Source organism: Aedes albopictus, chromosome 2 (genome assembly GCF_035046485.1).
Source record: "Aedes albopictus strain Foshan chromosome 2, AalbF5, whole genome shotgun sequence".
NCBI classification, from domain to species: Eukaryota; Metazoa; Arthropoda; class Insecta; order Diptera; family Culicidae; genus Aedes; species Aedes albopictus.
Window position 1 is genome coordinate 493,921,960 of NC_085137.1, and position 23,774 is coordinate 493,945,733.

The 23,774-nt window shown below is 38.6% G+C and overlaps 1 protein-coding gene across 9 annotated transcripts in view; it reads left to right on the plus strand.

Moving 5' to 3' along the window:
• LOC109423356 (potassium voltage-gated channel subfamily H member 6) overlaps window positions 1–23,774 on the plus strand; it is a 518,403-nt gene that overhangs the window by 41,009 nt on the left and 453,620 nt on the right. For all 9 annotated transcript variants that reach the window (XM_062854256.1, XM_062854260.1, XM_062854257.1 and 6 more), the window contains exon 2: window positions 19,267–20,409. In XM_062854256.1, coding sequence (XP_062710240.1) covers window positions 20,334–20,409 — 76 coding nt within the window. In that variant the 5' untranslated portion in view covers window positions 19,267–20,333. The remainder of the gene's footprint in view (window positions 1–19,266; window positions 20,410–23,774) is intronic.

Below are 23,774 nucleotides of genomic sequence, written 5' to 3' on the forward strand. Positions count from 1 at the left end.
AACATTTTGAGAAAAAAAAATGCATGGCGGGTTTTTTTTTCAGGATAAATATTAATTAGGCTAAATCAATGAAGTCTTTCCCTTATCAGTATAAGGGGCGATGAGATTTGGAGACCTTGAGTAAAAAACTCTGTTTTTACCATGACAGCACTCAGTGTATTGCAGGAAATTCCAGAGAACTTCATAAGGGTTTAGAGAGTATCATAGCTTAATACGTTTCAGTGGGTTTAACCGTTCCGTTGTTCCGGGGAACCGGTTCCGGGGTCAATTTTTGAATTTGATTCAATACCATCATGCGACACCTCAAAATTCGTGGTTTTTCAAGATGCATCATTTTGTGCTGTTTTGGCGTTGTCTGAAATGCTGTTGGCCACTTTGGAACCGGTATCCAGATTTCCCGGGAATCTGTTCCGGTGGTTCCGGGGTCCAATTTTCGAAAATAAACAAACACCATCATGCGACATATCAAACTCCATTATTTGGAAAATTATGGCATTTTTTCATAATGATTGGCCACTTAGGATACATTTGACCATTATGGAATCGGTATACAGAATTTCCGGAATCCAGTTCCGGGGCCAAGTTTTGAAAATGGTTCAATACGGGAAAACATCCTTTTGCATATAAAACAAACCAAATGATCCATAAACAAATGCGCAACGATCCATAAAAAATATCATTTCATGGGGTCTTGTAAGCAATTTTATTGCTCTTTTCGCATAAACTATGGATCGTATTGCACTTTTGTATGGATCATTACTGCTTTTTTAGGGATTTTCAGTTCAATTCTGTGGAACATGCAAATATATGTTATGGATCGTTTCGTATTTGTTTAAGGATCGTTTTTGTGGTTTTACTGGTACAAAAAAAGTGCTGCCATTTCCAGAGGAATTCCTGGAAGAACTTCCGTAGGAATTCCTGGTGTTCATCTTCGAAAGATTGACCACGGAACCACCGGAACCGATTCCCGGGAAATCCGAATACCGGTTCTAAAATGGCCAACAGTATTTCAGATAACGCTATATTAGCCCAGAATGGTGTATTTTGAAAATCACGATGTCTGGAAATTCCTCTAGGAATTCCTCCGAAAATTTCTCTACAAATTCCTCCGGAAATTTTTCTTGGAATTCCTCCGAAAATTCCTCCGGAAATTCCTCCAGGAATTCCTCCGGAAATTCCTCCAGGAATTCCTCCGGAAATTCCTCCAGGAATTCCTCCGGAAATTCCTCCAGGAATTCCTCCGGAAATTCCTCCAGGAATTCCTCCGGAAATTCCTCCATGAATTCCTCCGGAAATTCCTCCAGGAATTCCTCCGGAAATTCCTCCAGGAATTCCTCCCGGAAGCTATTGGTGAAACTCCCTGGAAGAATTCTTGGGGAAACACCCGGAGAGACTCCTACAAGTATTCCTAGAAGAATTTCTGGAGGAGATCTTGAGGCAATTCCAGGAGAAACTCCCGCAAGTTTTTCCAGGGAGAATTCCTGGAGAAATTCTCGGAGGACGGAGGAATTTTCGGAGGAACTCCTGGAGGAAATGTTGGAGGAATTCCTGGAATATTTTTTGAAGGAACTCCCGGAGAAATTTCCGTAAGAATTCCTGGAGGAAAATTTAGAGGAATTTCCGGAGGAACTTCTGCAGGAACTTTGGGTCGGAGAAGTCCCTAGAGGAACTTCCTGGGAAAATTCCTGGAGGAATTTCTAAAGGAACTCCTGGAAGGATTCCTGGAGGAAGTTCTGGAGGAACTCCCTGAAGAATGCTCGGTGATACTCCCAGAGGAACTGCTGGAGGTACTTACTGGGAGAATTTCTAAAGAAATTTCTCAATGAACTATAGGAGGAATTTTCGAAAGAACTCCTGGTGGAATATTTTGAGGAAATTCCTGGAGGAATCCTTGGAAAATTTCCCGAAGGAAGTCTCGGAGGAATTCTCATAAAAACTTCAAGGGAACTTCCTGGAGAAATTCTTGGAGGAACTTTCGGAGGAATTCATGGAGGAGCTCCAGAAGGGATCTTTGGTGGAATTTTGGAGATATTCTTTAGGTGATACCTGTTTGAATTTTCGGAAGAAACTTCTGGAGCAAGCTCCGGGGCTTGCGGAGGTAACTTGTGCAAGAGCGTTCGGAAGCATTTTACTCGAAATCACCCGAAACGAGTTTTTGGAAAATTCTCTGTAATTCATTTTTGGAGGAACCCTTACAATACCCAGGAAGCATGTCTAAAAGGAATTCTTGGATGAATCCCCGGAATCAAATCACCATAAGAAACTCCTGGAGGAATCCCAAATAGGAATTCCTGTGACACTATTCGGACACTATCCTCGGAATGAGTTTTTGGTAACCTCGCTGGATTGAATAAACTGGAAGAACATCCTTCAAGAGGAATCTCCTGGATGAATTCAGGGAATTCTTTGGAGAGGTTGCGGAATTCCATGAGGATTCTCCGGAAGGCATTCCTGGATGCATTCTCAGAATTAATACCAGTTTCTGGTTAAAAGTATAAATATACGGATAGCAATCAATGGTTCCGCATGATTTCGTTTGTTCATCTTCGAAAAATTGACCCCGGAACCACCGGAACCGATTCCCGGGAAATCCGAATACCGGTTCTTAAATGGCCAAAAGTATTTCAGATACCGCTATATTAGCCCAGAATGATATATTTTGAAAATCACGATGTTTGAGATGCCGCATGACGGTATTGAACCATTTTCAAAACTTGACCCCGGAACTGGATTCCGGAAAATCTGTATACCGATTCCATAATAGCCAAATGTATCCTAAGTGGCTAATCACTATGATAAAATGCCATAATTTTCAAAATCATGAAATTTGATATGTCGCATGATGGTGTTTGTTTATTTTCGAAAATTGGACCCCGGAACCACCGGAACCGATTCCCGGGAAATCTGGATACCGGTTCCAAAATGGCCAACAGCATTTCAGACAACGCCAAAACAGCACAGAATGATGCATCTTGAAAAACCACGAATTTTGAGGTGTCGCATGATGGTATTGAATCAAATTCAAAAATTGACCCTGGAACCGGTTCCCCGGAACATCCGTAAAACGGGTTCCAAGGCACGTTGTGACCGGGATGAACTTCTAGACATATTTTTCTATCATTCTAGTGCACTTAGGTCTGAAAACTGAACGGCTCTCATATCGAAAATTTACTTTTTCCAAAATGGCCCAATCGAATGACCCATTTTGATTCCGGAATAACTCCGGAACCAGGTGGCCATTTCAACAATCCCTAGCAAATCCTTAAATAAGAAGGGTACCCGCTTATTGTGTCAAAGTTTGGTCGAAAAATATAGAAAAGCAAAAAAGGTATAACGAAAAGAGTATTTTTTCGCACTCTCGTTAGGGGGGGGGGGGGTTGGTAACGGAAGGGTTAAAGTCGTTTCAAGGATGTTCAGTGGATTTCAGAGGGTTTTCAAAGGAAAAATGATAATAAAATATATCCAGCAACGACCCGGATGGAATCGGACAAAACACCGTTGTGCAGTACTCTGCACGATCATGCCCTGTACTGTGCTGCAATAAGGCGGATGATATTCTCATGGACACTTTTGCGCCTGAGGGCTCCTCACATGTTTTCGTGATTGAGACGGTCGAAAGCTTTTTCGTAATCAATGAACACCAGGTAGAGATATGATACGGAGCGGATGAGATGATGATACTTATGGCTGACGGGCTACAGCTTTGGCTCTTTGGCGGTGTTTTCTCTCGCTCAATCGCGGCTCCAAGGTTGGCTAAAACTCATACAAAATTGATTATAATCGTTATACTTAAGGTGAAACTGGATCCATTTCCTCATTTTTTGGTTTTTGATTTTTTATTAAATAACGAAGCAATATTTTCAAAATCGGTTTTCGTGCACTTGGATCAAGGTATCTTTTGAATTTTTTTCGTGGTGAAAATGTTTTTCGTTTTCGCAGAAACCATTTTTGAACAAAATTTCACAAAAAAAAATGGTTTCTGCAAAAACGGAAAACATTTTCACCACCAAAAAGAATCAGGAGATACCATGATCCATACCCTACATGTGCACGAAAACCGTTTTTGAAAATATTGCTTCGTTATTTAATGAAAAATCAAAAACCAAAAAAATGAGGAAATCCTTCCAGTTTCGCCTTAATACATCGAAACATCACAAGGAGACACGCTTGTAGGTTCACCGACCCATACTCAAGTGAGATTTTGGAGACCTATAACAGTCAGTGAACTTGCTGCTAGATCTAACATAGTTGCATGAGTGATTGAATGTGTTTTTTTTTTTGTATTTTATACGCCTCTTAGGAGGATCCAAATCCTTGAACCTCAGCTTAAGTCTCTGTTCTCTGAGTCCAGGAAGTATACTATAAATTTTGTCATATCTGTACAGTCTTCAATGCTGATAATATCAGCATTTAATCAAAGACTTTTTACTTCACATATGCAACCAGACTCAACTATTTAACTCCAGCATTTCCCTTTCGATACGAAACAATTATTCCGACTGACGAAATTAATGTACTGCAGTCGTATTTCCTCTATCTGACACCCCACCTTCTTCCTTCCGATAGCCAGCGTCCTGTGTCCGTTCCGTTGAGAATGCTGCAGAAAATAAAACTCATTCTTAACCTACCACCGACCACCGGTCCGTACCTCAACTACCTTGTAGTATAGTCAGGCATGACCTTAGTTAGTATCGGTAGGCTGGATGGACGGCAGTCGTTTTCCGCTGTGTGATACTGCATCACAGAACTTTTCATTTTTTTTTTCCCTTTTCCCGGGTCCATCTCGTGCCACGCGCGACAAGTGTCGCGTCGCTAGTGTGTGCTGTGCAATTGTCGCTCGCTTTGGTCCAATTGAATCAAGCCGAATATCCGTGCCAAAGTCGACAATTTTCACTCAGAAGAACTCAGCATAAAGTGCGCCTTTGCAGCGCGATGTTGCTTCATTTATTCACACTAATTGTCCTTTTACATGTATTGGCAATTGTGTGTAATTCATTAATACTATGACCGAATAGTCTTGGTAAGGTTTTAAGAGCCAGATTAAAGCTAACATTATTTCAATTTGGTTCTAATGATGGCAAAGTGCATAATTTGGCTTAAGATTATTTCACATACAAATCTAGACGATATTCTCATTTGCAGTATCAGTTGGTGACACTACTCCCCTATCCCAAGCACGACCGTAAAAGAATTTAAAATTTTGTGCCGAAAAGTTTGCGGAAAGGGGAGCGCAAAGGGTCTGCTTTTATGCGCTGCCGCCGGCTGGCCAAGATATCACTAAATCACTTTTGTGGCGACTGAAATATTCTCTCGTGTTCACGATATTTTTTCTCCTATTCCGTTGCCACCACCACGCCACCAGCCACTCACTAGTAGGGTTGTTGCTGCTGATGCGGATGCGGTTTTCCAATGTAGCATGTCGCAATCGCCAAAAGCCGCCAAAAGAATCCACGCATGAATTTCCAGAGGAATCCTGGAAGAATTGCCGGAGGTATTTTTGCAAGAATCCCTGGAAGAATTCTTGGAGGAATCCTAGGAAGAATTCCTGAAGAAACCCAAGGATCAATTTCTGATGCAATTCTAGGAGGAGTTTCTGAAGAAAGAGTACGTAGAGGAACTCTTGGAGGAATCCCTGTAGAAGTGAAAAAAAAAACAGAAGGATTCTCGGGAGCAACCCTAAGATGAACTTTTAAGGGAATCTCTTAACAGTTTCTGGAAGAGGTCTTGGATTAATTCTTGGAGATGTTTCTGCAAGAAATCCAGGAGAAATTCCTGAAGGAATCGCAAGAAGAGTTCTTGAAGGCCTTTTAAAATAATCCTGGAAGTTGTTCCCAAAAGAATCACAGAAGGAATTCCCAGGAGAATCCCTGGAGGAATTCTTGAAGGAATTTGTGAACAAACCCCATGATGAATCCCGAAAGTAATTCCAAGAGGAATTCCATAGGAAATCTCAGGAGAGATTTCTTAGCGAATTCTTGAAAAATATCTGTAGGAATCCCTGGCAGAGATGCCAGATTATTTTATCAAAAATCTGTATCAATAGAGATTTTTCTGTATCGCCGTGTTTTAGGGTATAGCAGACACCCAGAGTCCTAGATTTCCAAAGAATCCAAAAAAAATGTACTACTTATTGACGGTTTTAATTTTTATTGGTATTTATTTTTTTAAACATGTGTGAAAATGTAAAAATTTGCATATATTCTTTAAAGTTAAAGCATTAATTCATACAGTATTCATTAAATTTATTCAATATAAGTTCAAATTTTATATTTTTGGAGAAATCTGTATCACATTCTTAAAATCTGTATTTTTCTGTACTCTGTATCTTATCTGAATAGAAGGTCAAAAATCTGTATAATACAGAAAAATCTGTATATATGGCATCTCTTCCCTGGAAAGAAAAATCTGAAGAAATCCATGTGTGCAGTAATTTCTGATTTTTTTTACAATTTTTTTTAAGAAATTCCTTGGATTATAAATCTCTAGTTAAATTTTCTGAAAAAATTTCTAGAAGACATTCCTACAGAAACACTTCAAATATTACCAGAAAGACCTATTGGAGCAATATCTAGCAGAATTCTTGAATATGGAGAAATTCCTGAAGAAATCTCTGCAGCCATACCTTAAAGGATCTCTGGAGAAATTCCTGAAGGAAAACTCGAAAATAGCATTAGAACAATCACTGGAGTAACCTCTAATAATATCCCAGAACAAATCCCCGATGAAATATGTGGTTAAATCCCTGAATGAATTCTCGACGGAATCTCTAGATGGAATCTCATGATGGAATCACTGCAGCAAGCTATGGAAAAAACCATGGAGGAATTGCTCATACTCAAATAGTTAACGAAACTAGAAACATATCTAAACCAGTCATTTTGATTCCTCAAAATTGGAATGCCGATTTGCATATACATACACATATCGGGCGCCCATGCCGTTTAAAAGTCATCTCAAGTCAGGCGTCAGGCCCCCCCCTGGGCCCCATTCAGAAAATCCTAGCTACGCCAATGACGTCTAATACTGCGTACGTCATCTCCCAGATCCACGGGCTAGGCGTTGTTCCTCATCGCCATCAAGACTTTCGAGTACTTAGACTCTTCAGTTTTGAAGACGAGTCCGTCGCCCTGCTTGCATTCGGCACCTGCATTCCTTCGAATCACAACATACTAATTATTTATATTGACGAATTTCGCACCAACTCGTCTTCGGGGTTGGCAGCACCCCCTCAGAATGTTATGAAATTTTGTAGGTTTCAAGACTTTACCTTTTCAAGCAACTTTGCGTATTTTGTTTTTTCAAAATTAACCTAGACTAACAGTTAAAAAGAGTCAAAGTTCTTAAACCGTTTTTTTTTCACAAAAAATAACTCGAATATGATAAGATGTACAAAAAAGTGATGTATGGATGACATTTAGAGAATTGTTCAAGCTTTCATAAAAAAATATTTTAAAAATTCTAAATACATTTTTACACGCTAAAAAATATATTTTTAAAATTAAAAGTCAATTTACAGAAAATGCCCACTTTTTTATGTTTTGAAATTTTTTTCCAAGAAAGTCAATATTGTTGCCTAACTTTCCTCCATACATCACAAGATGGGCACTTTTAAGGAAAAATTTTTTTTCTAAAAAAACTTTTTCATCTTATTTTTTTTTTTGCGTGTTGTGCATTAACTCGTACAGTAATGTATCCAGAATCCTAATGACAATCCATTAAAACTTAATGGGCTCAACTACTTTTTTAATATCTTAACGTGCTTGACATTGAAAACGTGCTTGATATTGGAAAGGGCTCAAGACAAATTTGCTTTTAGGGTTTTATATCAATGAAAACGCTTGTGTATTGATAAAATATGTACATATGTATATGTGTATTCAATTATTTTCTTTTCTACAATATATACATCCTTCTTTTATACATTCTATTGTAACGTTTTATGAATATTAGATCTTAAGTCTATCTGAAACAAAGTAAACTTTTTTGGATTATCTTTTGAATTCGAAAACTACTTCGCTTCAATTTGATTTTCAGAAATTGGCACAAATTAATGAAATTTGTGTGTACCAGGTATTGTTTTTACGTGACTGTATGTGTAAAGTTCTTTAAGTTCATCCGTCATTTTTGCATATTGTTCATTTGAAATAAAGCTAAAATTCAATTTTGTTATATGTGTATCTGGCTGTTTAACTGCCCAGTCATACAGTTCTCGAGGAGTTGTGATTGTGTTTCCATAATCTCGAGCAAGACTTGCTCGTTTTACCATTCGCTTGAGAGTACCTCCAACAGCGTCACATGGACCTTTGCCATGTGAAGTTGCGAAGAAGTGCCATTCTGCTTCCAATCCATACTTGGACCGAAAACTGCACAAACTGGCAAATTTTTTTTTGTTCTTATAATGAGCTGCTGCTCCATCTGACATGAAAGTAATTTTTGAGAAATCAATCGATTGTTTAATGAAATCCAGCAGTTTGATTTAAATAACTGAACTGCTTTTGTATCGTGTGTGAGTACTTCAGATATTATTATAAAGCTCAAGTTTTCCAACTTATTTTCTTTTCTGTAGTACACTTCAAAGGGGTGAATGGTAGCTTGAGAATTATTCCAATGGTAACCTTGAGCTGAATTTTGAATGATAAATGAATAATTTTCTGAAAAGTCCCAAATTGTTAATACTTCACCCTGTTTAAGAGATTCTTTTTTATCCCGCAAAAATGAGGATTGTTCTCTATAAATGAAATCATGAGTTATAAGCTTATCAACTTTTTCTACAAAATACGGAACAAACTCGTCTATAGTCTTAGTAATAGTTTCCAAATTGCATCGTTCAGTGGTTAGCCATTGTTGAAATAAAACCGATTCTTTATCATTCGCTTCTAATAATGATGTTAGTTCAGTGGTTCTAGGCACACAATAATACAATTTCAGCAAACAGAATGCTGTTTTAAGCATTCAGATATCAAAACATGCTGAGAAACAGGTTCTATTCCAGTTGGGATGTAACGCCAGGAAAAAGAAGGCACCCAATCAAACAAAGTTGTAATGCCCATTGAGTGTTATTAAATGGGTATAAGGATTCTTGATACATCCTTTACGAGTTAATGCGCAACACGCTAAAAAAATAACATGAAAAAGTTTTTGTGATGTATGGAGGAAAGTTAGGCAAAAATATTGACTTTCTTGGAAAAAAATTCAAAACATAAAAAAGTGGGCATTTTCTGTAAGTTGACTTTTAATTTTAAAAATATTTTTTTTAGCGTGTAAAAATGTATTTAGAATTTTTAAAATATTTTTTCATGAAAGCTTGGACAATTCTCTAAAAGTCCCCCATACAACACTTTTCTATAGGTCTTGTCATTTTTGAGTTACATCGATTTTAAAAAATTCTTCGAAAAAAAGTTAGGCCCTCTTCAAATGTTACTCTTGAAAATTTTCGAAAATTTAAGTATGCAAAGTTGCTTATAAAAACCTAGTCTTTATGCCCACCAAGTTTTAATCGATTCTGAGAGGGTATTGCCAACCACTGGTCGAGTTGGCGCGAAATTCGTCTATTGCTATGATAAGCAACGGTTAAAGCGCACACCTTTCACGTGAGGCTGGGCTCGAAAATTTTATCTTGTTTATAGTCCTTTAACGATTTTGTTGAATTGCAAACCAGAAGAAAAACGTTTTAAAATAGTTTTCTCATTTGAAAACAAATTTACGTCACCACCCACAGTAATTTCAATTTAACATAAACACGCACCCTATTTCCACAGGCAGGACAGTAAAATTGTGCACCCAACAACGATTTTCATCCGAAGATCATAAACCATTTTCCACTAAATTGGGCCTCATCATGTCACGAGCACATTGCCAAACATCCGAAGGCTACTTCCGGTAAGGCCACAGCTACTTTAGTAACGGCACTCAATTTCGACCATCATGGACGACACGGCGGCACGGATAAAATCAACGGACTCAATATTTCATTATTGCCGGGGCCCGTGGCGTAGTTGGTCACACGTTCGCTTCATATGCGGATGGTCATGGGTTTGATTCCCAGCCCCGGTACTTGCAATTTTTCGTCAGTTGCTTTTCCCCCGAGAGCAACTGACACTGACCCTCTTCTGAGCCCCATGGCTCAAACGGACCCGGATACCTGGACATCGGCGAACTGCTACTCATAATGGACTCCCAATCGGACTGGAAAGGAACAACGGCCATCCATCACCATCCTTGTGCTCATCATTCTACTAGGTATAAAGTAGAAAAAGTGAAAGCAGCAGAAAGGCAACCAGTTCGATAAAGTAGAATAAGAATCTAGGCGCTGTACAAAATGTAAGTGCAGCTGTCAATTGAAATTGCTCACGTAGTGCCCCAGTGGACAATAGAGCTGTAAATTAGGTTAAGTGATTAAGAATAAAAAAAAAAATATTTCATTATGATCTATTGCCAGGGTTTTGCTCCGCTCAGCCGACCGACACTATTGCTGCAAAGGACGATGATGCCAAAGCTCCCCATCATAATCCACTATGTATAGAAATGAACCGCGTGAGAGAAAGATAGCGGCGGCGTGCCCGATGGTGTGGATGGAATGCATAAAACATTGTCTGTCGATTGACGATTCGGAATTATTTTAAACACTTGTCGGCATGTAAAAAATGTATCACAGTCGAATAAAAAAAAAGAATTTCCGATTTTCCCGACTGGTTCTAGCTTGCACAATTGCAGGACATGCAATAATGGGGGGAAATGGGCTGACAGGATCACCACCCTTCACCTAACTGCTGGCTGCAGAGGTTCATTCATTCAAGGATAGATAGACATTGGTTGTCGATGCCATTGCTGCTGCTGGTGCTATTTTCTACCTATTCTGTCTACTGGGAGTAAAGCAAAAGTGCATATAATAAATATAAACAATCAATAAATTACAAACAGATAAACAAGGATTCGGCCGTCCATCGCAGAGTGTAAAACATTGAATTCCTCTGGCACGGATACGTGTCGAGGGATTCAATAAAGGGATTTGTTTTGTAATAACATTCATACTTTTCAGTAATAAGATATAAATTAGGTCTTGATACAACCATGAAAAATTGGGTACAAAGTCCACAAACTAGTTGAATTATTTTTCGGAAGTTTTTAAAAACAATCCTCGAATATTTTACCCTTTATGCTATGTGTGGCAGGCACGAAGATTCCCAAGAAAGTCCAGGAACTTTCTTTTGCAAAAAGTTCCTGGACCAACCGAGAAACTAACCCGTCACCCATGGTAATGTTGGTTACCAACGCCTTTTTGCCTTTCTCGTACATCAAAGTGTACTGAAATCAACAATCAACTCAGTTTGACGAATTGAGATGATATCTGTGTATGTGTGTATGTATGTGTGCTCTTCCCATTAGCCGATTTCTTGGATTATAGCTCGAATCGAACCGGAATTTTACCGCATTTGCTGTTGAAAATGGTCCAAATCAGTCAAGGCGTTCCGGAGTTATGGCATACGTCCTTTTGATACGAAACGCTAACCTCTTGTTCGCTTCCACTCACCACGAAACGATAACGTGTTTCTGCATGGGCAAAAATGGTTGCATCAGTGAAGGATGGACTCGTTGTTTACGTACAGTAGCGTCATCTGTGATTTGAAAGTAGGTACGCGAAACTGAGCTCAACTAGGAAGTTGCGGGGGTGAGGGGGGTGTTAATCGCCCAGATTTTATTAGGGAATCCTTAATCCTTCTGAAATTTTCTAAAGTTGCTTTTATGATTTTTGTTTTGTATTTTTTGTGGAAATCCTGTTCAGATTTTTTGCTCCCACAATGCTGCTGGGATTCCTCCAGGCATTCCTGGTGGAAATCCACCGAGCAATCTTGGAGCACGTCTGAAACAACACGGTACTTAACACGATTTTCTTTTTATTAACACGGAGAAAAAAAAATGGTAAATACAAACTAAATTTGTTTTAATTCAACCGGAATTTCACGTTGATTTTGGCACAAGCGAAAGAGTAGTTTGATTTTACTACCGCTGGTAGTTGAAAACAACTAATTTCAGTGGTTATTTCGTCGGCCACGGTAGCCATTATGGTAGTTATTTTATTTTGACAGCTGTGATAACAAACGTTTTCATTAGTTTTTTTTACTAATCGTCATGGTTTCTTTCAACCAATTTGCCATTAAAAATTTACTAAGAATAATTTTCTACTATTTTCAATTAATTCACATATGTTTGCTTGTTGGGGTGTGTTTTATTTGATCAATTCAGGCCAAACAATTCAATAGGTCCTATCTGCATTTGAGAGGCTCTCTTTGTTCACTTTTCAATTATTGCAATGTAATGGTACACTTTTCAACAACTTTTGTAGTACAAATCTGAAGACGATTGTTTTGACCATCGTTCAATGCAAGGAGACAATCATAATTAAAATAAACAGCTGAGATATTAACGAAAGAGAGGGAAATCAAAGAGAGCCTCTCTTCTGCAGATAGAACCTTGGATAGAACCTTTAGACATGTTTGGCCTGAATTTACAAAGTCGGTTTAATGTTAAGCTACATGGTTTAATCTGAATGCTATCTTGTGATACCCAGCCAAGAATGAAATCATGAAATGGTGAGGTAGTCCTTTCCACGTACCGTTTTCCAAGTGATAAGCCGTTATAGCATCCCATGTTGGTGTGGAGAAACACCAGGAGAACGCATTAGACTTGGCAACACAGATCAAATTTCCTCCTGAATGACAAAAGTATCTGCTGTGGGCGTTGTGTCTGGGTTCTGGCCATGGGTGAACCCAAGATGCACTTTTCACCTTAGTTTGCAGGTTTACACCTGTGCCACTTGCCTCTGCAGTCTAGAAACAATAAATTTATAAATATACAATTATTAGTTACACATTGTACACATAAACAACAAAAATATATATTAATCTTACTATTGGAACGGAACTTTTTATCAAACTTTATTTTGCAGGTTTATCGCAACTTTTCAGTCCGACCTGCCGACTTTGATCTCTTCGAGCGATGGAATGGAAGCAGCAATGAAATAAACCGCAAGTTTGGTTTGTACGAATCGTTTTCAAACTAAAATGTTGGTTGTTTTTTCTCCTACCAACATATCAGTTTTATCACAGAGAACAGACATCCAAGTCCAGTTCCGAAACTGTGTAAGGAATTTAACGGCCATTTGAAATCGACAACACAAGTGGCAATAGCATGGCGCTGCAATCGGTTAATTTCCCATACTAATTTAATTCACCACTTGAAATGTTTCAATTCACCACTGACTGTGGCAATATGGTGTTTGACGGCGTTAGTGATGTCGTCGTGTATTGGTTTGCAACCTTACTCAAGTGAAGATTCAAATCCTTACACAACTTTCAGAGTGAAATTTGTTCTAGCCTGGATGTCTGTTCTCTGTGGTTTTATTAACCTGCCTCATTAGTTAAAACAACCTAATGTTTTAGTTTGTGTACACAGCTAATCGCATTCGGTAATTTTTATCGAAATCTCAACAGCTGAGCGTCCGGTAATGGGTTTTTAACGAAATTCTGTAAAAAAAAATACCAAATTTCGGTAAAATATTATCTTTTATCTGTCAAACTCTAACGAATTTTGGAAGAAGTTGTCGATTTTTTCCTGTAAAACAAACTTAACGGTTGAGATTTCGGTAGAACGTCGGCGTTTTTTTTTTCAAGCTGTGTAGGTTAACGAAAACAACCCCCACTTTGATAAATGTAAACCAATGTATTAGTACAAATAACAAACATTTTGGTTTGCATCAACCCATTTGGTAGTTCTTTTTCTACAACTTTCGTTTGTGGAAACAACAAATAAATCTGGTGTTTTCAAACTGAAAAAGTGATTCAAAACAACAAATTGGTAGTTTCAATCAATCTCTTTCCCAGTTGGATAATCAACAAACGCGTTTGTTGAGTCAAACTGCATTAATTTTTCTCCGTGAATAACTACAAAGATACCATCTGGCATTTCTTGAGAAATATCAGTAAGAGTGCTTGGAGAAATCCTGAAGGCATCCCAGCAAGAACTTCTGGAGGTAATCCGAGAGGAATTCCTAGAGGAATCCTTGAATAAATCCCTAAATTTACACAGGAATTCTTGAAGAAATCTACACAGCAAATAATTTTGTAATATCCAGGCGCGTAATTTCTGGCGATGTTACCAATTTCGAACGTAATTTCGTTCGGTTACATCGTTTTCCAACAATTGTCACACTCCCCGTGTACACCCTGGTTGGCACCGGAAAGTGTCGACAAACCCGTTTCAGTAGGAATCATAGAAGCAGTATCATATTTATTATTCACCTTCTAACTCGGTGAAATAGCCGAGAGGTAAGGGATATGCCTCACAATCAACGGATCCGTGTACGAATCCATCCAGCAATTCACAAGCTGTAATGGCCACTGTGGCCACTGATGTGAGTGTATGAGAGAATACCAAGTCAGTCAGCGATAGTCGAGTGTGAGCATTAATATATTATTCTGAATTGTAGTATAAATAAGTAGTGTAAAATGTGGATATTGTGAAGTAGCATCTTCAGAAAAGACAGGACATCACAGCCGCCACAATCATGCTTACATTCTGGTAGGGATAAGCCGATCTGACGTTTGGCTTGTGTCGTTTGACATCTGAGCAATAAGTTTTATGATCGATCTTATCGATCAGCTGCCAAGCGACACAAGCCAAACGTCAGATCGGCTTATCCCTACCAGAAAGTGAGCATGATTGCGGCGGCCATTACCGCTCATAAATTGCTGGATACTATTTTTCCACCTTTTCTTTTGATGCATTGGTTCGGTTCTAGCGATTGCTATCTCCACTATAAGCTGCGGCGCCCAATTTGCTTTGTGGAAAGGTCGTAATTTGTTTTTGCGTAGGGTAAATGTACCAATAGTGGTGGTATTAGTAGCTCCTTGTGGAAAAATAATTGAATAAAATTGATAATACCACAAAATAAAAAGTCTGAAAACGTTAATCGGTAGTTTTTCACTTAAATTTGCTAGGAAAAATGTAAAAACCATTGTTTATTTCACTTTTTGCTAATAAATCACTTGCACCAACTATAGGTACACGGTTCCTATTATGGAGGTAAAATTTAACATTGGTTCCTATAGTGGCGCATCCCATTGAATTCTTATGGGACCCACCACTATAGGAACACTACCACCACTATAGGTGCAAAGGAGCAAAAAATTTAAGGAAAATAATTGTTTAAAATAGGTTTTTCGGCAAATCCTAAACACAAAACTGAATTAATGTTATTAATTAGTTATGATGATTCTATTAAAAATGTCATTTGCAAGCTTTTTGATCGAAATAGCGCTAAATTGGCACTACCACCACTATTGGTACTACCTCCACTAAGGGAGCTTTTACCCTAATTGTTCATACAGCTGAAAATCGGGATTTTTGACCCGCGAAAATCTATTTTCTCCTAAACCATGCGTCGCACGTACGTCGGACATAGTGCGCTAGATAGAAGCTCCGAAATTTCATTCTGGAATTCTTCCAGGATTTCCTACTACATACGATTCCTTCAGAGATTTCTTCGCAAATTCCTTCTGCTCTATGAAATCCAATAATTACAGCTGGAATTCCTTCAAGAAATCCTACTAAAACTTCTTCGGAAATTATTGCTGACATATATCAAGGATTTTCAGCAAGAACAGGGTCTCCAGTTAGCCTAGTGGTTAAGGCTATGGTTCGCCAATCCGGAGACGGAGGGTTCGATTCCCGTTCTGGTCGGGAAAATTGACTCCCTGGGCATAGTGTATCATTGTACTTGCCTCACAATATACAAATTCATGCAATGGCAGGCAAAGGAAGCCCTTCAATTAATAACTGTGGAAATGCTCAAAGTACGCTAAGTTGAAGCGAGGCAGGCCAAGTCCCGGTGGGGACGTAGAGCCAGAAAGAAGAAGAAGAAGAAGATCTTCTTGGAGGATTTTCTGCAGGTATTGTATGGATAACACAGGAAAAATCATGAAGGATTCCAGCTGAGATCTCTCCAGTAGTTACTGTTATGAGTCCTTCAAGAATTTAAGAAGATCCCCTGGGTAAATTTCTTGAGGTATCCCAGCAAAACTTCCTGGTGCAATGCATCAGAAACGTCCACATAAATTCCAGCAACACCGGCGAGATTTCCTAAAGGAGTGTCGAGGCAATTTCCAACAGGAATTACTGGGAAACTCTCAGAAAATGTCTGTAATCCTCGTAGAAATCCCTGAAGTTGTCACAGCTATAATGTTTGGAAGACACTTGGAACACTGTTTGGAAGCTGTGATTACTTTGGCAGCTTCTTTTCTAACACTATCTCCAAAACAAACACAAGACAGAGAAGCATGGACGGGGCCCCGTTGGTCCCGTCTTTTACCTCGCTCTTTTCGTGTATATCAAGAAGAATGAGTGTTCCATGGATTTTTGCCAATAACAATGTGCGAATTATTTGCAGTATGGTAGAAAATTTACATTATTTTGACTCAAAAGTCAGCAGAAGACATATGGGGCAGATGAAAATTAATCAAAATTCTATTTAAAACAATAATTTTCTTCACTTTTTCTGTTCTTTTTCATCTACACAGTGGTGGTAGTGATTCTGAAGTCATTGGTTCCATAGATACTCTGTAGAATACATCGCAATTGTAACCTATGTTAAATTGCGCTACCGTTATTGGAACAGCGTTTACGCAGTTGGTGCCTGGGATTTTTTATCAAATATCCAGAATGTCAGTCAGTTGCTATTAAACCTTGAACATTTATGTATGTCTTTTATCCATTACAATAACTCCTCGAACTCATCCACACATGCCCCGAAAGATTTCATCATTAAATTCACTATAGATTCCACTGAAAATTGTTCTAGGATATCCAGAAGAAGGATTTCATTGGAGATCTCCAAAAGTTCTAAGAATATGTTATTGAAAGTTCCACGAGAAAAAAAAAACCTAAAATAGCTCCAAGGAATCAATGTGGGTACAGCAGGGATTCGCAAAATTGTTTCAACATTTCATTTTTATCCATTCTTTAAATAACTTTAATTTAATTCAATCACAAATTCAATTAATTACATAAAGATTTTTTCCACAGACTGCTTTTAAAATTCCTTAAAACATTTTGCTTCTTTTTCGTTTAGGGATAAAAAAATAAATTTCAATACAATATGGAAACTTTTTGCAACCCTCAACATTCAACCTTGTCCATACAGCAGATGCGGTAAGCGCACGGATATTCATCACGACCATGCTGAGGGTGACGGGTTCGATTTCTGGTCAGTCTAGGAATTTTTCGTAGAGGACATTTCCTTGATTTCTTTGAGCGCAGAGTATCTTCGTGCCTTCCACACGATATGCAAATGAAAAATGATCATTGACTAAGGATGCTCTCAGCTAATAACTGTGGAATGGGGCAGTTCAGATTTTGAACATTGTCAAAATTTAAAGCTCCCATATGTTCATTTCAATGCTTGGTGTCAAATTTTCAGCAATTTCGGTGGTGATTTAACCCTCGAGTAATCGCACTGTTGTATTTTGTACAACACGTTGAAAAAATCTCGCTCTTTGTACTCAACATTAGCGGGTTGCTGGTGGTGGTGGCCAATCACGCGAGTAACGGAAGGGTAATGGTGGCTAAAAAGCAAAATAGATTTATATGGGAATTACTATGGGGGCTCTCCAAGGGTTCTCCGCGTTCTAGAACATTTTCACATGGATGAAGTCATAGGGTCGAAGTCAATTTGACTTCTTCAGATCTCAATGAAGAATGTTGTAGAACACAGTAACTCGTTTCGATTCACGAGGCAGAAGTTAATAATCAATATTCATCCAAGCATGCTTGAACAGAAGACGAAAGCTCGATCGACACGCTTAACACGCAAGCATAGCATTCTTGTTACCTTCTTGCACACCTTGCAGAATATCTAGTATGACGATTGGCATACGAGTGAGAGTTTTGTTCAATATCTTTTCTCCGATTGTCAAAATAAGTTCCGGTCATCGGTATAATTAATCATTGAGATCTGAAGAAGTCAATTTGACTTTGACCCTATGACTTTATCCATGTGTTAAAGCTCTACAACAACTTTACTAATCAAATACAAAATAAAAAAATGTTTTGAAATCATCTTTCAAACATACTGTTTGTTAAGTGGGGTATTTGTGTTAAAATCTTAAGATACATAAACTGAAAAAGTGTAGTGAATCCCGCTAGATCCCGTTATGTTTTGCATATGTATCGAAAAGGTGTAAGTTCATGCAAAACATAACGTGGAAATTAGCTGCTAATAGCCGCTATTCTGCATGATCTATCCCCCTAAAGTTGGTATAAAAAAGTAAGAAAAACATTCCTAAGTCTTTTAAACGAAAAGATAGCCATTTGCTGTCTTCAGAAAAAATGTGTATTTTTGCAGTATCTACAACTTTCCTGAACATTGAAAAACTGGGAAAATTCATTCTAAAAAGATATTTCGAAAAATCAATTTTAAGGGACATATACACCATTTTTGCCCTATAACTTTGTTAAACTGCGAGATAGAATTTTTTGGTCTTCGACAAAGTTTCTTCTAAATACATTATCTACAATGTTTTCTTAAACATTTTTCAATTTTGATGTAAAATAAAAAAGTTAATTTTTTTATCTAAGTGTATACCACCCTTAAGTAAAATTTTATTACTTCAAAATAAAGTACTTGTAAAACGGAGAAACATTGTAGAAGACCACATAACGCTAAATCCAATAGTTTCTGAGTAAATACCCATGTCCCACTTTTTTTGATTTCGTCCCACTGTGGCAACGTGGAGAACCTTTTTTGAAAATCCCCTTTAGTAATTCCCATATAAACCTATTTTTCTTTAGGACCCCATTAATTCATCACCGAAATTGCTGAAAATTTGACTGGACTCTAGGATAGTAATGAACAAATGGGAGCTTTGAATTTTTACATGTCTGAAATCTGAACTGCCCTACTGTGGAAATTCTCATAGATCACTAGCTGAGAAACAAGCTTTGTCCTAGTTGGGATGTCACGTTCAATATCGTTGCATTTCTGCAGTAAATATTTTCAGGATATTAAACTAAATTGACCCTATACGGCACACGTCACTGAACTCAAGCGCGGTTGCTTGCGGAAAAAGCTCGATCAGAGACTACACTTTTTCAGATTCGATTTTTCTCCACCTCAACCTCCCCGATGTTTTCACCTTTCCTCCGCCCATTTCGTCACTCAAGTACGAGGTTAATTGTTATCCTATAGTTTTCCTTTTTCCATATTTTTTGCAGTCACGCCAAGTGCATGGAGACCAACAGAGCCGAGCTGGTCTGACTCCGCAAAATTTTTGCGAACAATAACAACAGAGAGTCTGAGAAATTAATACGCCAATCGGATTAGAAACCCCCTTCGCCAGCGTGCGTTGTCCAGCTCCAGCAGTCCCAGTCAGTCGGTGGGGGGTTCGAGTCGAGCTGAGGACCCACTGAGCCAAGATGCCGGCGAAAGCGGAAAGATGAAGCCGAGCCATTGCCGTTTGCCAAGATTGGAATTGTGTTTGGCAAACTCGACGAAAGCCGCCAGGACGACGACTACGGCAAAGCCGGCCAACATTCCAACTCCGACCGACGACGACGGCAGCATGGCAGAAGAAACAAAGGATTTAACGTCGATGATGGTGCCAACGTTCGTGCTGAAATGACCTACCGCGGATGGAATGAGAGAATGAGTGCTTGGTGCGGATCCTTCCAGTTACTACTGCTAGTGTGAAAAATGGTCTAACGTGCTTGCCGCGTTAATGAAGTGGATTTATTCGAAAACGAGGAAAAAATGTTTCTACGAAGAAACACCTAACGTGAGAAAATATATCGGAAGTGAATCGTTGCCTTCATCCGTATTATAGTGAATTGGGAAATCACACTAAGTATCGAATGCGACTCTAGTTTAAGTCCCGTAGTGCAGAAAATCCAAGTTTCAATACAATCATTTCGCTACTCCCACTTACTCAGTCGAATACATCCTTCAATAGCTGCAAATAGAAAATTACTAGCAATAATAGCCACAACGAAAAAAGCACTTAAGCTGCATACCAAAAAAAATAAATTAAAAGATAAAAGTTAGTAGCAGTCTCCTTCCTAGTGAAATTTATCTAGCCTCGTATCGTTCTTCAAGATTACTAGCCTTTCGAAATATTATCAACGATTAGAGTAGAGTGCGCCAGCGAAAGTGAGCGTGATAACTAGTGTTATAGTGATTAATAGATCCAGCTATAATAATTCCAACGCCGGAAGGAGTAGTGGAAAAAGGAAGTGCAATACAGCAGTAAGAGTTACCCAGAGAAGAAGAAAAAGAAGAAGCGAAAATGCCTGTCAGAAGAGGACACGTCGCTCCCAAGACGACCCTTATAGAAACGATAATCAGGAAATTTGATACGCATAGTAAGTAGATTCTTTATATTACCTATTGCAGTGTTTACATTGTTTATTCTATTTTGATATATTTACTTTGTTTCCATATACGATATCTAACGAGCTTTTACTCTTTTAAGAGTTTAAACCCAAGGTTTATCATATACTCAATAGATTTGTTTAATATGTCAAGACCATATTCACTAATCATCAATTCTTTAAAAAAATCTTCTTCTTTTTGGTTCTACGTCCCCACTGGGACTTGGCCTGCCACTCTTCATCTTAGTGATCTTCGAACACTTCCACAGTTATTAATTGAAGGGCTTCCTTTGTCTGCCATTGCATGAATTTGTATATCGTGAGGCAAGTACAATGATACACTATGCCCAGGGTGTCGAGAAAATTTTCCGACCGGAACGGGAATCCAACCCGCCGTCTTCGGATTGGCGATCCATAGCCTTAACCACTAGGCTAACTGGAGACCCTAAATTTAATTCTATGTAATCGGAAAACTTAGACAAAAGGACAACTTAAGGTTCCACCTTTCTAGCTGCCAGTATACTATAGAAATTGAGAGAAATTATTGCCCACTCAATGCACTGACCGAATAGCTCTTCAAGACCCAGTTGGTGTTGGCGTTGTCGAACGAGCTGGTTCATCTATGGTGTTGATACTCTGGCAAAATATACAACTATCCACTGTGCGCTTGTTATGGTTGGCAAGCTGCCTGATCACATTAAATCATGTATCTATTGGGAATGCATAGGCCAGCTCTTGAATCGATGAAACACTTCCGATCAAGTGAAAAGAAGTGGGTTGAACTGAATGGCTGTTGATGCACTAGTTGGTATCAATAGCACTTCATTTCAGCAACACAGTGTTGGTGAGCTCTTGGAAAAAAAACAACATGTTGTTCCTAAAATGCATGTTCATTTTTAATAGGAGGTTATACATGAATACACGTTATGTGATAACAGAGACTGTTCTATGCAGAAATTTTGACTTTGTTTTGACTTTATTTGTAACCGATTGTGCTGGCAAGCTGCGATTTTTAAAGGCAGTTTCATAGAGAACGAGTTATGTAAATGCGTTGACGGATTCCCAAGTCATCAATACGTTATTTGTTTATTGCCACATGTCACAGCTGTTCCAAGATAAACAAATTAATCAACAACTTCAATACATTCAACCTCAGCATTAACACCACTAGGCCTGCATAGAGCCCATATAGCAACAGCTGTGAAGACATGGGAAATCAGCATGATCAATCTGACAGTGACGGGTTTGATTTCGGATCGGACCGCAGGAACTTTTCGTAATGGAAATTTCCTTGTACAATTAGTTTTTAATACCATGTTCGGTAATTTTTTGACGAAAATAGAACAGCTGAATACACCAATAATCGATTGTTTACATTTAGCACGCGTTTTTGGCAGTTGATGTACTAAGGCTCAGTGAAATCGGTTGTCGAAGCTACCGAAATAGTTCTGCTGTTCATTTTCGTCAAGAAAGTACCGAACAAGCAATTCAGGATTGAGAGTGGGATTTCCTTGGGCTGCCACACCATAAACATGCAAAAAGGTCATTGACAGAGAAAGCTCTCAGTTAAAAACTGCTCATAGAACACTAATCCTCGCGATTTTGAAGATGAAAATAATAATTTCCACTGTACTGACGTAGCTAAAACTTTAGTCGATTGTGCACCGTAAGTGAGCCAATAAACGATCAAAATTTTATTCAATAAATATGAAAAAGAAGTTGAGGGTGATTGAAGCTGGCAGTACGCGCGAGAGGCTGCATTTTCGAAACTGTCATGCGTATCGGACTCCATTATCCGATTCTGAAGCTTTCCAAACATATATGTGGCAGACGTAACGCTCATGTAGAAGGCCCACTCTAGAAGCATGTTATCCTCCGTTTGAATCATTTGAGTAAATTTGAACTAGCATCAACCTGCTTTAAACAAGCGAGATAGACACTGCATCCGGAATCAGAATTCTTTGATTTTGATCCTCCCAGCCATGTGCGAATAAGCCTAATAAGCTTCGCCGAAAAACCATGTTCTGACATTATCTGCGTAAGCTTATTTCTTTTCCTTGAATCGTAGGCTGCTTTAAAATCAATGAACAGATGATTAGTCTGCAAGTTGAGCTCCCAAAATTTATCTGGCTAGCTAAACATTTGAATCGTCGTTGATCGAATCTAACGAAAACCAGCTGAGTACACCGTTCAACACTAAATTTTGTTATGGGATGAGAAAAAAATAACAGGTGTCCCACGGGGGTTTGGGATCCTAGAAGTGTCATAGTGAAAGAATTTTTGAAAAATATTGGACCGGGCCTCCACAGTTCAAAACCGATGTTTGTATGGAGAACTTAAGGTGTTCAATTGATATGTGCATTAGAACGCGCTGTGCATATATTTAGGCGTTAGACAATAACGAAACATCCCTAAATATCTAAAACGCCTAAAAATATGCACGGCACGTTCTAATGCGCATATCAATTGAACACCCCAAGTTCTCCATACATATTTCGGTTTTGAACTGTGAAGGCCCGGTCCAATATTTTTCAAAAATTCTTTCACTATGACACTTCTAGGATCCCAAACCCCCGTTATTTTTTTTCTCATCCCATAACACCAAATTTTGTAAAATTTTGTCGAGCAGTGGTATCCGCGCGACGAAGGACTCCTCAAGACTGTCGACTCCTCTCATTCTGTCGAACAGGACACGTCACATAATAATCTTGCATGATGAATTTGAAAGCGTAATTTCTCCAGTATGAGCTCTTTCTTGTAGATCGAGCCATATGAATTCTCCTGAATAGCTGTCACAATATCACCGATATTCTGTAGTTCACTACTCAAGAGCCCATCACGAGTAGATTCACATAATTCTCGCATTCCAAGATCAAACTTTCCAATGACCTTATTTTGTTGAATTCTCTGTTGCCGTTGAATCCATCTGTTTGCTCTATCTTTACTATCAAGAAGGTTATAGAAGATATTAGTCAAGCTATCTCAATCTCAGCTTCCATAAGATATAGCTGACGCGATACAGCATTCCATACCCAGCAGCTGGATGTCAGAACAGACACTGTTTGAGCCGCACCTTTATGGTCCCAAGTAACACAACATGTCTTATAGAAATTATTTCGACTCCAATATGACCAGTTACGAAGTTTTGGTGTGAAGCAATAAAACCGATTTGCAGACTGCTATACGACTGAAAAAGCGCAGAAGGTGGAGCCTGCGCAACATCTTTGTCATGTCATATTCATGCTCCATATGAATCTGAGAATACTTGATTATGTATCTTAGTATGTTTTCCATTATATATTTTCAACAAACAGTGCCTTGACAATCAAGATGGTTTATTACTGTAAATAATTAAG